At 53.8% G+C, this 15,872-nt stretch overlaps 1 protein-coding gene across 1 annotated transcript in view; it reads left to right on the top strand.

The window, feature by feature from the left end:
- SLC6A2 (solute carrier family 6 member 2) overlaps positions 1-15,872 on the top strand; it is a 43,655-nt gene that overhangs the window by 17,662 nt on the left and 10,121 nt on the right. The window contains 4 exon segments of the mRNA XM_039881089.1: positions 5,757-5,895; positions 13,246-13,380; positions 13,742-13,845; positions 15,033-15,157. Coding sequence (XP_039737023.1) covers positions 5,757-5,895; positions 13,246-13,380; positions 13,742-13,845; positions 15,033-15,157 — 503 coding nt within the window.

Consider the following 15,872-nt stretch of genomic DNA (forward strand, 5'->3'; position numbering starts at 1 on the left):
TTCTGTTGCCATCTTGTATTCATTTAAGCTGATGGATTGAACATATCATTCGAGGGAACAAAACTGCTATTCTCTCCCGGCTCCGGGCCTGAAGCTAAACCGCCCAGTGGCTCAGAAAAACTCCAATGCCCTGTAGCTTCATCTGTCCCAGGGCACCCTTGATGGACTTGCGCCAGCAACAGAGAAGCTCCCCCCACTGCCGGTTCCCGGTGGGGAAGAGACTCTGCCCCACCACAACATCCTGCGCTTAAATGTCAAGTGAGGGACTAAGCCCATTTGGCCCGTAGACCTTGGAAAGCCTGGACCCTATCGTCCTGATGATTCATTTTCATTAAGCCGCTAGAAAATGCCAGCAAACCCAAGCTCCGTGCGCTCACCCCCGAGGCTTGGTCTGCTGAGGGGAGGAGGCTGGCTTTGCCTTTCTTTGCTTGGAAATCATCTCGGGAGCCTGGCCTTTCCACCGACGTGATAATCTTGACAACCACCTCAGCCCTGAGAGTGGACTTCGCTTGCACGTGGGATGCCCCGGGCCCATTAGGGGGTATTTCCATCATCGGTTGGTTCAGTGCCTTTCATTCATGATTTTAATAGTCAAATCGAACAAAAGATGATTGATGCCATTCGACACTTGGCCCATAAAGCTTCGAGAAGAAGCACAATTAACAGTCAGGTGGCTTCAGTGCCCGATTCTGGTTCTCTATGTTTTCAGACGTGCTTGGCCCCTGCCACCCTCCCTTCCCTCTCCTCCCCTTCTCGCCCCTCCCCTTCCAATTTCTCTTTCTTACTCTCTTAGGGCACAGGAAAGGGGCCGAAGGTGGGACATCATTTTTGAGTTGAGACCAGCGGGATGAGAAGAAGTTTGCAAGGCAGACAAATTGGGTCGGAAAGTGTGTTCTAAGCAAAAAAGAACAGAGAGTTCCAAGGCTGAGAGCGATGAGAGCCTCGGATGGTTAGGGAATTACAAGCGGCTGGGCTGGCCGTTGCCAGGAGCCCCAAGCAGGGTGTGGTGAGGCAGAGGATGCACTTGGCACAGGACGGCTGTGAAAAGCCTGAGATTCTGAAAGGCTTATATTTTTTATCCTTTAGACCAGAGTTTCACGGGCTCAAGACTTTTGACATTTGGGGCTAGATAGTTTTATGTTGGGGGAGCGGGGATTGTCCTCTGCATTTTAGCAGCATCTCTGGCCTCTGCCCAGTAGACACCAACAGCACCCTGTCCCCTCCAGATATGACAGCTAGATATGTCTCCAGATGTTGAATGTCCCTGGAAGGCAGGGCCAAAATGGCCCCCAACAGGAATCACTGTTTTAGGTGATTTGGGGGCAGGAGACAGACAAGATCACAACGAAGTTTCAGAAGGATCTGATGTTTCTACAGCAGCACGGTCAGTGGATTCAAGGGCACCGGCTGGAGCAGAGAGACCAGGGTAGTGGGGAGACGGGGTGGGGGGAGTGGGGAGGGGCTCTTACAGTGAGCAGGAGGATGAGGATGTGGAGACGGTGACAGGCCGTGAGGGGGGCGGTGCACAGGGAAGCTGAGGCAGGGTGAGTGGTCGAAAGCCACAGCGTCCAGCCTGGGCTGTGGGGTGGCAGGACAAGGGTCTCGATCACGCACACGGTTCTGCTCACTCGTTCACGCACGCTCGCTTGCAGACTCAAGCCTGCCTGTCCGCATGCCCCTCTTCCCATCTCCCTCCCTACCGCACCTGGGTACCTCTCATCTCTCCAGGCCCCCCACGGGCAGGCGGAGAAGTCAGCGGAACCGCCCACTGACGCCCTCGGTGTTTGCCAGGTGCTCCCAGCTCCCCGGCAGGTGCCAGCTGCTCCCGGAGGCTGGGGCCCAATCGCGATAGTTACAGTTGCCATTTGCTGAGCCTTTTTCCTGGTTCTAGGCGTTGTCTCACATTCTGTGATTTCATTCTCAAGAAAGAGCCATTTTACTGAAGAGCAAAAAGGCTCAAGACAGGGGATGTTTGCGTGGTGATTGTCTTCTCGCCTGGGGCTAGAGCCACCACCCACTTGTCAACAGCCCTGTCACCAGCTCTGCAGCATACTGCCTGGCTCACAGCAGATGTGTAGAAAGAGTTTTGGAAACAGTGAAAGAATTCAGGCCACACTGTAGCTGGCGGCCAGGCCAGGAGGGTCCATCTGACCCCAGAGCCTGGAGAATCTCCGCCACATTCTTCTATTCCTGCAAACAGCAGACACTGATTTTGAATGGCCGAAGGGATGAATGGATAAGTGAGGGAAACACACGCGGCATCAGTGGCGGGCTCCAGTCCTTCATCTGCCTGGGAACAAACTTGAACTCCTGGCCAAGGATAAGCTGACCAAGTTCCCAGACCATCTTTCCTCACGGGTCTGGCGTCTTCCGGTGTCGGATGCACTGCTCCCAGCCGGGGTGCCCATCTGCCTCCAGTCCCGCGGACTCATTGGACACCCAGGCTTCCAAAATATTTCGAGCCCACTTTTTATGAGCCTCGCTGAGCCTTTTTTCCTCATTAGAGGCGGAAAGCCAATTTTATTTTGCCAGGAAAGTAAAGACAGTTTCTGGAAGGCTTAAGTTTACTCTAAAGAAAACCCTCTTTTTTGGTGGGTCTCAGCTTTAGAGGACCAGAAAAAAATCACCTGAGGAATTTAAGAGACACCAATGTCCAGGCCCCATTCCCCGAGGATTCTAATTTAATGAGTTGACAGCAAGGCCTAGATATCAGTAATTTTAAAAAGATCTCCAGTTGATTTGAATTTACAGGTCAAGAATTCTGTTCTTGTTGATAGGCCTCAAAATTACGTTCTTTGGACCTCATATTTTTCCTTGGGGAGGTGGATAAAGAAGAAAGGAAGGAGAGGAGGGGGGTGGAAGAGAGAGGAGAGAGAGAGAGAGGAGAGAGAGATGACTATGTGAAAAATTTTGGATTCAGGCACCTCTCCAAAGAAAGACAACCTATTAAGCTACTTTTTGCCTTTCACACTGGTATGAATTGATTAACCAGCCGCTCTCCGAACATACTCTGAGAGCAAACGCTGGAGGATCAGACACAGGGAAACGAAGCTTCTACGTGGGACATGAGTGGTCGCCCCGAGCGGTGCGAGAGAACTGGACAGAGGGGTTAGGAGTTTACAGGTTGGGGGAGCCGTTGCTTAGAGCGTGAGCGTGGGGAGATGGAGCCTCTTTTTTTCGGGTGGTCCCGGGTCTCATATTTTTCTAGAAGGTGGATTGTTGGGTTTAGCAAGGAAGGTTGTGAGCATTTGCTCCTGACCCAGCCATCTGCTCTGAGCTAACGGGCCCACTGCCAGGCCTGGCTTAGCCCTGGGGACCCAGACGTGGTCAATCCATCTCTCCGTCCCCAGCAGAGCCTTGCGCACAGTCAGCCCTAAAGCTGGAGGACCAGGCTCTGCTTGGAAAATGAGCCAAGAACCACAGAACAGAAAGGACTGAAAGATCCCTATCAGAGATGATCACGGAGGCCTCCCAGAGGAGGTGACATTGGAGAGGGGCCAGGAAGGGTGTCTGGAGGTTTGCACTGACTTCAGCCTCCGAGTGTGAGGTGCAGAGACAGAACAGAGGCCACTTCTGAATGCCCGTGGAACTCCCTCAGCTCCTCTGCCCTCCCAACACGTATGGGTCTTCATGGTGTTTAATGCTGTACCTCCCGTGCTGGAATAGAAGCCCCCCACCTCACCCCGAGGCAGGCACTGTGGCTGAGTATCCGCAGCCCCACTGTGCCTCTGAAGCCCAGGATGTGTCTGCTCACAGCAGGCACCAGTGAGGAGCAAGTGATTTGAATGCATGGGAAGAACCTAGCAAGCTGTTCCCACTTGCATCTGAAGAGTTCTGCTTTCTTCATCTTGCAAGGGTGTGGAATTGTGGTCGGGAGAACCTCCCTCCCTTGAGACCTGGCCTCCTATGTTATCAATTGGTCTTACTCGACCTTGGTTAGGTCCTAACAGTCTTTGTCTAGAGTCTAATTAGCAATCGGTCACTTCGTTTGGAATTCTATTTATCATCCTTCATTGTAGATTGTTTGAAGAAGCTGATATTCTTAAATCTCGCAAATATTTATTCTATTTGTTTTTTTCTGAAGGATGACGTATTACAGGGAAATGAGTGTCATGAGGCGACAGCTCAACGAATGTCACCCACTGAACACAGCCAAGTAACCAGCACCTAGAGACCAAAAGTAACCACATAGGAGGGTCCGAACATAAAAATCCCTAATCAAAGGCGGGTCATGGTAGGTCACATTCTAGGCCTGTAGCTTCCTTGACAAAGGTCAGTCTTCACCTTAAGTGAACCTGTCTGTTGTCTTTTTGCATCTAAGATAACACACCTTTGGCCCATCGGTGTGGGGTCCTTTTTTGGACGCCATAGGCACCGGAGCAGAGACCACGGAGCTCCTCGTGGTTCTTTGTTTCCCACACACCGTCTCCACGTGCTGGAAATGTTCGTTATTAACTCTCCTGTCTCCACGGCGTAAAGGAAGTATGTGTCCCTCTGTGGCACTTCTGTTCAATCCCAGAGACGCCCCCCGCCACCTTCTCGCTTTGCTTTCTTCCGCCTCCTTCATCTCCCATCATCTGCGTAACCCCTTTTCGTCTCCTTTGATTCTAACGTGTGAAATACGCTGCAAAACTGCCTTTTATGCTCCTGAGGGTTTTCTTAATCCGTTGAGCTTTTGCTCCCTGGCAATTGTCTGTCGTCAGCTTGGCTCAGATAAACTCATAAAAACGTTCTACAGGTTTGGACAGCTGGCTGGTGTCGCAGAAGTCCCCACTGTGTCCCCTGCCCGTCAGACCCCCACCCCCAGACAGAGGCACACCTGTCCTGGCCTCTGCCTCTTCAGGGTGGTTCCGCCCGTTGTGCTTTATGTGAACGGAAGTCAGGCAGAAAAAAGAACTCTTGGTCTGGGCTTCCGCATAGGATTATGCGCGAGCGGAGTTACATGTGAGAGATTCATCCACACGGAGCATGTTTCTGTGCAACATTCCACTTCATGAACACATCATAATTTCTATATCCATTCTACCGTTGATGGATATTTGAGTATTTTGCACTTTGGGGTTGTTATGAGTCATGCCGTTATGAACATTCTAGAATATGACTTGCGATGAACTTAGGCACAGGCTTCTGCTGGGCGAAGACCCAGGATTGGCATGCCCAGGTGCGTATGCACATACCTGCAGCTGTGGTACACGTCCCCCATTGGAGACACGTTTACTCCTGTCCTAGGCTCTGGACCAGGCACGTAGAACCTCAGCGACGTGGATGCGTCGGACTAGATAACCTTCTGTCGTCAGAAGCTGGTCTGTGCACTGTAGCGTGTCCCTAGCGTCTCCTCTCTAGATGTCAGTAGCACCGCCCCTGCCCAAATCGTGACGATTGAAGACACCGCCAGACACGGCCAAATGTTCCAGTGTCCCCTGGGGGGCAAAACTGCCCCGTCGCCCCCGTCGAGAACCTCTGCCCTCTGCTGTAGCCTGTGAGGGCAGAGACCTTTCCCGTCACTTACTACCATCTCCCCAGGATCAGACATGCAGGTGACACTCAAGAGATTTTTCTTGCTGTTTAAAAAGCAGCCTGGAGCGGGAGTGTCCTCAGATGACTCGCTGTCACATACCGGGCCGTCCTGGGCCCGAGCGGGCGCACACGAGGCAGTGCTGGGCAGCACAGGGCCCGTCTCCACCACGCCTTCACGGCCTTGTCATCCTCGCTGACTGACGGCGCCCTCCCGGGCCCCTCCCCTCTCCTCCTGGCAGGCGCGGCGTCCTGCACCTTCATGAGAGCAGCGGGATCCACGACATCGGCTTTCCGCAGTGGCAGCTTCTGCTCTGTCTGGTCGCCGTCGTCGTCATCCTGTTTTTCAGCCTCTGGAAAGGCGTGAAGACGTCAGGAAAGGTAATACCTTAGTGTCTCTTTCGGTTGGGAGGTTGGCCTCAAAAAGTGAATTTTTTCTATCCGTGATTGTTAATTAACGAAAGGAAAAGGTGGAACCGGACACACGAAGCCTGGGTTCGCGCCCGGCTCCGCCACTGGCTCTCTGGGCGACCTTGGACGAATCCCTTCCCTTCCCAAAGCTCAGGCTCCCCAACATTGAGGGGGGCTGCAAATGGATCCGGGTTCCCCACCCTTCTCTACCAAAGCTTCCCTAACGGACCTGGGAATGGGACACCCAAGGGCCTCAGGAAAAAACCAAAAGCAACCTATTGACGTGTGATGGGGAAACCTCGAATTCTGACCTAAGGCTTCATGCAGATGTTGCCTCCTGCTTTGGAATATAACCATTGCTTCACTACTCATCCCCGCCCTCTGAATTTTTGAGTAAAAGAGTCTGCTCTAGAAAATATTTAGATGCATCCAGGGGCTTCGTGCTTCCTTGACACAGTGCTGAGTGTCCCCAAGGGTCTGAGTGTCCCAGAGAGAGGTTAGATGACCTAGGAGGGCCTGGCCAGAGTTGGCATTCTGGACCTAAGTGACACTGCCCCCTGTGGCCAGCCCCTCCGGCTGGAGTAAACTCAGGCCACAGCCCCTGGTGTTTCTGAGCTGGAGGACACAGCTGCCCCATTGGGACCCTGTGAGGTCCTTGTGGGGGTCGACCGCATTGACGGGGAGGTAGCGGGGAGATGTGCTTTCCAGTGTTTGTTCAGCTCTTGCCGGGTGAGAAGCCTCCTGACGATGTCCTGATGTGAGATGCCAACCGTTTTATTACCTCTCCCGTTCCGTGGGTTGGCTGTGGTCAGCGGCGTGGCCGATCTGCTCTGTGTGATATTGCGTAGGCTCGATTCCTGGGGTATCCACCGGGCTGGAACGCACACAGATGGCAGTTGGTGCTGGTGGGGAGCTCAGCTGCCGCCGTCAACTGGACACTTTGGGTTGTTTCCGCATCACCTCTCCATGTGGCTTAAGCTTCTCCGGCGTGGCGCTGAGTCCCAGGAGTGTGTTCCAAGCAGACAAGCTCCGATGCACCTGCCTCTCTTCCAGTCTCTGCGTGCATCGCGCCTGTTATTGCCCCGGCGGCTGAGATAAGTCTTGTGGTAAAGACTAGCGTCAGTGCAGACAGGGACCCCACGCAGGCTCTGGTTCTGTAGGGGGGCACGGGTCCGTAATCTACTGTAACCGGGGGGCACCGGTCCGTAATCTACCGTAACCGGGAATGTGTGAATTTGTGAGACTCTTCATTAGGCAATGATTTTGGAAAGTGGGGTGCATCGGGGTTCTCTCTGGTGCTCCTTGGTCCTGCCACTGAGAGCGAAGGTAGTGGCAGGAGACCAGCAGCCAGTGGGGATGAAATCTCTCAAGAAGAGCTTGACGTGGAACTTCCTGTGTTGGAGACATAGTGTCTGCCCCAAGGAAGAACCCAAGCAAAGTGCAGACCGGGTCTGGGAGGAAGCAAAACCAGGCTGAGACCACCACCAACCCCGCCCCGGCATCTAGCACATAGTAGGTCTTCAGCAAACATTTACTGAAGGATTAATGAGGGAAGGAGGGAGAAAAGGAAGAAGGGTGGGTGGGTAAATAAGTCTGGGGACCTTCATTACATGTTCTTTTGAATTCAGTTCAACTTATTAAACATTTATGGACACATCTGTGTACCAGGCTTGATACTGGTCCCGGTGATGCAGGAACCAGGTTCGTTCTTCAGTTGCTTGACAGTCCGTGTATGTTACAGACCCATGTGAGTCAACCGATGTCGTGTATGTTACAGACCCGTGTGAGTCAACCGATGTCACTAGTTTCTTGAGTCTCTAACCAGAGATACATGTGTGTCCCCCCCTTAAATAAACATTAATGATTAGTTTTTCTATAGACCCTGTCATATATCTCGTTTTTTAACTTAACCTTACCTTGGAGATAATGTCACATTAGGTAGTCAGGTGGTCACATTAGGTATTTAATAGAAATACAAACTGTGGGGTTTTTAAACTGTCATTGAATCAGTTGAGTGGGTCTCCACAATTTTCAAAAATGAAGCAGGCTAGATAGTAACCGTGCATCGCACGTAGTAAAAGTAAGAACTATCTCGTGGACTTTGTGTTTCGGTTACAGCATCTATAGGTTCATGTGGATTTTGTCTCAGTGTATAATGTATTTCCTCCCATGAGTCCTCATGGTCAAGGACCTCTGAGCTGCTGCATCGGTAGAGGAAGAAGGTCTTTCAACTGAGAGGGTCTACAAAGACCCTGGAGAAGGTGGCATGTGGGCCAGGTTTCCAAGGACAGATGCAGGGAAAGGCCAGGTAGAGGGAAGAGATTTTCAGTGGAAGGAACTGTCTCAGCAAAGCCACAACGGTGCGGAAGCCCCAGGCCACCCTGTGTAGCCTCTCTGTGCCTCCCCTGTGGATCGGAAGCAAGGTGGCCTCTGCAGGTGGCAGAACTGAAGAAGATGGATTGCTACTGGCCTGGGGGTGGGACCAGCACAGGCTTCTAATATAGCACCGGAGACTAAGTTCCCCGCAGCCATCACCAGAGAGGTAGAGTCTGCCCCACCCGGTGTAGCACTTGGCTGGGGAGGAGCCTGAGATGTTCGCTGGGAGAGTGATGCTGAAGAGATCCTCTGTGCAAAGACATCTTCGGGAGAGTTACCCGGTCCCCTGAGGCCTGTAATGAGAGGCATGATGGGAGTGTCCCGCTGGAGAAGCCCCCAGGTGGGAATATGTTAAGCCGCAGCCCGCATTTGCGTAAGTCTCCCAGTTTGCGGGGAGGGGCTTCACCCAGAACATTCCTGTTCCCTGTCTCTAATTGTGTTTATAAACTGGCTCATGAGAAAAGCAAGAGCGTTGCGTATTTCTTCCAGATTGCATCTGGAAAGGGACGGGAGCTTTTCTCAGCAGGCTGCCACAGCCAGAGCGACGGGAAATGAATTGCAAATGTTCACACTTCCCGTCTTGGCAAGTGAAAGCTCTGTGCTCGGGAAGATGTGTGACTCCGCAGCCAGCAGCTGGGATGGTGGGGGGTGGGTTGCGGTCTGAAGCAGAGAGAAAGGGGTTACCCCAGACCACACACTCTGTGACCTTGGCACATTGACCGCCTCGAGGCAGAGGGCGGGGGTCTGAGTCAGGAGTTAGTCAGCCCCCAGGGAGCCGGGCAAGTGCCTGCACACTCACTACCCTCTGCTCGCCATCCTGAAGTCCTTCCTGCCTGTGCCCCGCCCCCATCCCAAAGTCCCTGGCTGAACAGGCGCTTGGCCTTTGCACACTCAGTAAGCCAGCACCTAAATGAGGTGCCGAAGGGACTTAGGGTCCCTCTACTCCAACCTGCTTGTGCAAATGGGGAATCTGGGGCCCAGCGAGAGGTGGGGTCCCATAGCAATCTTTAGCTCGCTAGGGCTTGAACCTGGGTCTCAAATATGCAGAAGAGTGAGTGAGTAAGCACATGGCCTTGTGGTCAGACAACTTGGGTTGGAGTCCAGGCACCTGTCCGGTCACCCGGGCATCATGTCCTCCTGGGTGACTTCAGGATTCATGATGCTCCCGAAACTTCAGTGTCCTCACCTGAAAAGTGAGGGCAAGCAACGGTCACGCCAGCTTCCGGGGCCGTTGGGAGGGTAGAGGGAGAGGCTTCCGTGCAGGGCTGGCAGGTGGAAATCGCCAGTCAGAGATCCTCGTCTGTCTTTGTCCCTTCCCTCGGCACCCCTGCCAGTGCTCCCCACCCCCCTCAGTGGTTTTCAAACTCTGCCTACTTCCCGTGGGGCTGGAAGGAAGGTGCGGGCCCAGGCTCCCACCTGCTCCGTTTCCATGTTGGACTGACCTTTTGGAGGTGCTGGACTCCTTTATGCCTGGAGATAAATCGAGACAACAGAACTAGCCAGGGTCAGACACCAAGCTCTATCTACTTCACTGCCAGGCTCTGGGCTATGTAGGGGACGAGAAAAGACAGAACACCTCTTGAATTCTGGCAAAGGTGGTGGGGTCGAGAAGAGAGAAAGATGGACCAATTCAGAGTAAACCTGAGTTCAAGAATATTTAAACAGAAAGGTCGTTTTGTTACTTTTGAGTTCAAGTTGTGATTCTAGCCAAGTCTTCTCACTAGGGTGTCCATACGGGTTGTCCCTGGCTTGCTTTAGTGACTTGATTGGACCCAGTGTAATGAATAGCACATTTGCATACAAGCAATGAATGGGCTAAAATATTTACAGCTTAGTGTTTTCTTGAGTAACACCGGTGCATACTCCTCACTCCATAAATCTTAGTATGTGTTTATTATTAGCGCAAATGTCCCTAACACCCAGTTCAGAGGATTATAGATTCTAAATTATGAGAGGTTAAATTAACGCAGTATGTAGGGATGAAGCGTGGGCATTTCTCATCTCTGTGATCGAGAAGACCTCAGAGGTAACCCCGGCTCACGCGGAGGGCTTGTGAAAACTCAGATTCCCTGAGAGTGTGACTCCACGGTGGGCGGGTGGGTAAGAATTGCATTTCTGACAAGCTCCTAGGTGCTGCGGATGCTGCTGGTCCATGGGCCTCACCTTGACCTAGGCGATCCTTTGCCTAAGGCCTGGATGCCACAGCTTGCACACCTGCAATGACAGGGACCTCACCCCCTCCCTGGGCTGTTTATTTCCTCTTTAGAGAGCACTATTCACTAGAAAGTTCTTCCTTTTAAGGAGCCAAGATTTGGGGAATGATTACCAGCGACTGAGTTTGGCATCCTGGAACCATGCAAATTCTAACCTGTGTCCACAGAAACACAAGGTGGAGAAGAATTTGAACTTGGGGCGATGGAAAACAGTGACCTCTCTTGGGCACGGATGACATTAGCCCAAACCAGTGGGTTTCTCCTCATTCTTTCATCTCAGTCTCAAAGATAGACCCAGGTTGGTTCCTCATGGCCGGAGATGCATTGCAAGTTGATATTTTGAGAGCAGAGAAGTCTGGGGTAGAGATGACACAGCCCAAGTGTCTCTTCTCTTTGCCCAGTGTGCACACAGGGCACATGTGAGCATGAGCAAGCTGCTGGCCAAGGACCCAAGAGCCTCCCTTTTGACACAGGACCTTGGGCAGCAGAACTCACTTCTGCCATCAATTCTGAGAACTTTCAACGGGATTCAGATGGTTTACTCCGAACACATGAGCATGGGCAAAGCAAACTCCCCTTTCTTGATGCTTGACCAAGGTCAGAGTGAGCTCGGCCGTGCCCCGATGTGTTCCTTGAAGAAACTGAATCCACGTTGGAGCCTCAGGCATGGCCAAGGCAGGGCTGCCTCCAGACCCCACGGGAGACTCCTTAGAGTCAGACCAGGGGATGTTGTTTTTGTCTGGGTGGAGTGCTGTTTTCGGATGCCCCGCTGGGCTGGGCAGAGGGCCTGCAGCTGTCAACATGAGCTGCAGGGGAACATAGCAGTTGAGACCCAGCAAGGATGTGTGAGGGCTCCTCCCGGTGTCTGTAACCAAAGAGTGGGGCCCATGTGTCCCAACTTGGGAGAATAAATCCAGGATTAATTCGAGGCCATCCAGATGCAGTGACTTCACTTTCTAAGGCATGTCTTCCTCCTCCTTTGCTTTTGGCAATTTGTCCTCCTTGTTCCTGGGCCCTGATAGAAAATAGAAATCTAAAGCCAATATCTGCCAAGCCCAGCCCCCTGCCCCATGTAACCAGGGAGAGATGGAACAGAGGAGCCCGTCCCTCTGCTGATGCCCTCGGAAGGTATGGCCAACCATTAGTGCGTTTACTTTCTCCTTGACTCATTTGCTCATTCCTCCTTACATTCTTTCAATCATTCTTTGGGTAACTTAGTCATCTACTAACCCTCTGATTTATCACAGACCCATTCATGCATCTATTTATTATCTATGCACTCAACCAGGTACTCATCTAACCATTCATCTATCTGTTTAACTGTCTACCCAACTATATATTCAACGACCCAGTCATCCAACCATCCATCCATCCATCCATCCATCCATCCATCGTCTGTCCATCCGTCCATTCATGCACCTATCCATCAACCCATCTATTTATCAATCCGTCAGTCCATTCATCTACACGACTGTCTTATCCATTCATTCATCCATTGAACTAACATTTTTTTAAGCGCCCATGTGTGCCATGTGCCGAGGGTACAAGTTTGAAAACTATGGGTATTTTGCTTATAAGGAGCTCATGGTCTGGTGGGAAAGACAGACGGAGAGGTTAAATCCCAGTCCTGAAATGTAATTACGGAAAAAATATGACTTTCCTTTCTACATCTCAGTTTTTGTGTTTAGCCCATGTCTTTCTAGGCTGGCAAAGAATTTACCCTCAGACATGTTCCAGGGCTGTTGTTTTCAACCTAGGGACATGTGGGAATACTTGGGGCTGCCCAGTGCCACGGCTTTGGGGTGAGGGGCATATGGTTCTTAGGTCATGCGTCCTCTTGCGTTCCCACTGAGTCTTCCTTGGGTCTGGTTACCCCAGGCCCGAGCGGATTTTTTGCTGGAAGCACAGTCTTCCTTCTGCAAGGCTGCCTGTGGCCCTGTCTGCCTTTAGCGGCAATGTTTAGCCCTGACCGTTTGTTTACATCACCGGGGGAGCTTCTAAAACTTACCGAAGTGCGGGCCCCACCGCGGCCCAATTACATCAGAAACTCTACAAATGGGATGTGAACTTGCACATTTTAATCTACAGCTTCCCCCGGAGTGTTCTAGTGTGTGGTCGGGGGTGAGAAGGGACAGCCAGGAAATGCGCACGATCTACCCTCCCCCACCTCTCTTCTCCGGTTCCTCTGCCTCTGGCAGGATGGAGGCAGGGGGGCCTCCTCATAATCTGGGGACCCCTCTCTTGCCTCCGGGTCTCTGGACAAGGCAGTTGTCTATGCCCCAAATACATCTCCACCAGGATGAAGAAAGGTCAGACAGCGATCTCTGCCCAGCCATGTCCCTCCTGGGGCACCGAGCTTAGGAGAAGGATGAGCTCGAATGAGGGGAGAGGTCAGGAGAGGGCGAGGGAGAGACGGGGCACAAAGGCGGGTGTGCTTAGTTCTCCCGGGGACAACGGCCGGATCCACAGAGGCGACGGGCGCTCTGTGTCCCGTGCCCGTAGCTCCCACGGTAGCGCTGCGCCCAGTGTGGCTGACTCCGTCCGGTTCTGAGCTGCTCTAGGGTGTGGCTCGTGTCAGGTCACTGCATCCCGGCCCGGCCTAGTGATGGAGCCCGTGGCATGGGCGCTGCGTGCAGGACGCCGGGGAGGGCGTTACCGGCTCGGTCAGGAACGGGCGGGCCGGAGAGGCGCACAGCGAGGCCCTCACGGCGAGCTCGCCTCCCTCCGCCAGGTCGTGTGGATCACAGCCACGCTGCCGTACTTCGTGCTGTTCGTACTCCTGGTCCACGGCATCACGCTGCCTGGCGCCTCCAACGGCATCAACGCCTACCTGCACATCGACTTCCACCGCCTGAAGGAGGCCACGGTCAGTGCCCCGTGGCCACCTGCGCTGGGCCAGGGTTGGAGAGGGCCCCCCGCCCCGGGCAGGCAGGGATAGGAAATCTGGTGCCAGCTCCGCTCCCCACTTCAGGGGGAGCCTGGGACCATCCTTCCTTCCCACGCTGGCTGCAGCGCTCCCCCCAACCGGGGTCGATTTGATTTGCACCCGCGGGTCTCCACGAGCCCGTCCAGAGCTGACGGTGCGGGAGTCTATGCAGCCATTTAGTGGCCTTCATAGACCCCTCTTTTTAAGGAGAGCCGTACGCATCCCTGGGGCGTCCCAGCCCTTCTGGAGCAGTGAGGCGGTCCCGTCCTCGAGGGTGATGGCTTGTGTCTGCCCATCTCAGGTATGGATCGATGCTGCCACTCAGATATTTTTTTCCTTGGGGGCTGGATTTGGAGTCTTGATCGCATTTGCCAGTTACAACAAATTTGACAACAACTGCTACAGGTAAGATCCTTTGCAAGGCTCTGGAAAGCTCTGAATCCTGGGGGTCGACCCTTGCAGGGGTGGGAGAGACGGGCTCTGGTTTGGGACAAGGGAACTTTTCTTCATGGGTTTCTTCCTCTGTGAAACGAGGCACGTGGACCGTCGTGGGTGTTCAGTGAACTCTGACACGGCCTATGAGTGTCCTGATGAACTCATTTCAATTCAGGATGCCTATTAAATGCTGGGTGAGGGGCTGGGAAATTTGAGGCCACCAGCACTGAGAGATCACAGGGATGGGTAGCTGGGAGAGGGACACACTATGTGGCTTTTGGAACAGGCGACACTACCCGTCTGTTAATCTGGGGCCCAGGCGGGCAAGGACGGGGTATCCAGGCTGGTCGCATGATGGGTGAGGGCCTGGCAGGGTCAGAGGTAAGATCGCAGGGCAGTGGGGTCAGAAGGCCACGCTCTGCTCGGTTCAGTAAACATTTAACGCTGCCTCCTGCGGGCGGAGTACTGAGGGCTTTAGACACGCGCACACCTTGGGCCTGCATCCAGCATCCTCTGTCAAAGGCTCTAGACAGAATTGCAGTCCCTCTGGTACGAGGCAGAGTAGGGTGAATGCAAACCAACGGGGCAGGCTCTAGGAAGGCTAAGGAAATGGAGTGATCATCCTTCTGTTGGGGGATCAGCCGGTGCATGGAGGTGCGTTTGAGGCGAGCCATGGAGGGTAGCTAGGACTCTGACAGGCAGAGACAGCACGACAGCGTGGACAGCTTGCACGGGGAACCACCTGAGCAAAGCGTGGGAGGTGGGCCAGCAAGTTGATTGCTTTGGTCAAAAAACTCATGTTGGGGACTCGCAGAAAATGAGCCCGGAAGGAGGGCTGGGCCGTCCTAGCAAAGCTGACCGCCTGGGTGAGCAGCCGAGAGGCACAGGGGAGGCACGGAAAGCTTGTTGAAGAAACGGGGCTGGTGCCGAATTCCCCAGGAAGAATTTGATACCAGACTCTGGTCTCAGAGCATTTCATCCGGAAGCTGTTGCCCTATTTCCTGCAGGTACTGACCTAATTACGGGAAGGAACTGGGATCCGTGGGCCAGCAAGGAAACCCAAAGCATTTGAAGCTGTGATTCCGCGGATGGCCCCGTGGTTAAAAGCCAGGTTGGGAGGAGTCAGGCGGCTGGAACTCACATGCCTCTCCCCGCAGGGACGCCCTGCTCACCAGCACCATCAACTGTGTCACCAGCTTCGTGTCTGGGTTCGCCATCTTCTCCATCCTCGGTTACATGGCCCACGAGCACAAGGTCAACATCGAGGACGTCGCCACGGAAGGTAGGTGGGCAGACCGGGCCCATGGAGGACGAGGGGGCCGAGGAAGCCACCTCGTCCGTGTCTGTACAGCTCTCGGGTGGCCTGGGGACGGAGCGGGCTGGACGTGGAGGTTGCTAAGCTGCCCGCGTGGCGGACTCTCCTGAGTCTGTCGGTGGGAATTCCGGGGGGTGCGGGGCCCTGTGTACGTAACAGAATCTTCCTCTCTGAGTCCAGCGAGGCAGGACAGATTGTGGAGCGTCCAGTCTGTGCCAGCCCTGTGCCGAGCACATGACCTCCGTTAGTCCTCACGGTGAGGGTGTGAACAGGTCCGCTTTAAAGATGGGACACAGAGACTCAGGCTGCATGAGTCGCCCAAGGTCACCCAGCTGCCGAGCCAGCACTCCGGCCCTGACAAGTCCACCTCTGGAGCCTGCGACCCCTTTTCTTCCCATTTTCTTGTGGCCACAAAGAAGCTGAGACCTGGGGAGGGGCTACCTCTAATGGACTCTGAGGATAAGAGGATCCCTCACGGTGTGCAGGAGGTGGGGTTCGCAGCGTGTCACCCACAGCTGCCCGGGCTCTGCTCTGCTCTCCAGTCTGGCTGCTGGAGGGCAGCCTCCTTGGCGCATGGATGAACCGCGAGCTGGAGCTGGCTTCGCCGGGCGCCTTGGTTTTCTCTGTCCGCACATGACTGAGCAAGGCCGTGGGCTGATCGGAGGCTGCGTGGGCGTCACGG

This window comes from Pteropus medius, unplaced genomic scaffold (assembly GCF_902729225.1).
Source record: "Pteropus medius unplaced genomic scaffold, Ma_sr-lr_union100, whole genome shotgun sequence".
In the NCBI taxonomy this organism is placed as follows: Eukaryota; Metazoa; Chordata; class Mammalia; order Chiroptera; family Pteropodidae; genus Pteropus; species Pteropus medius.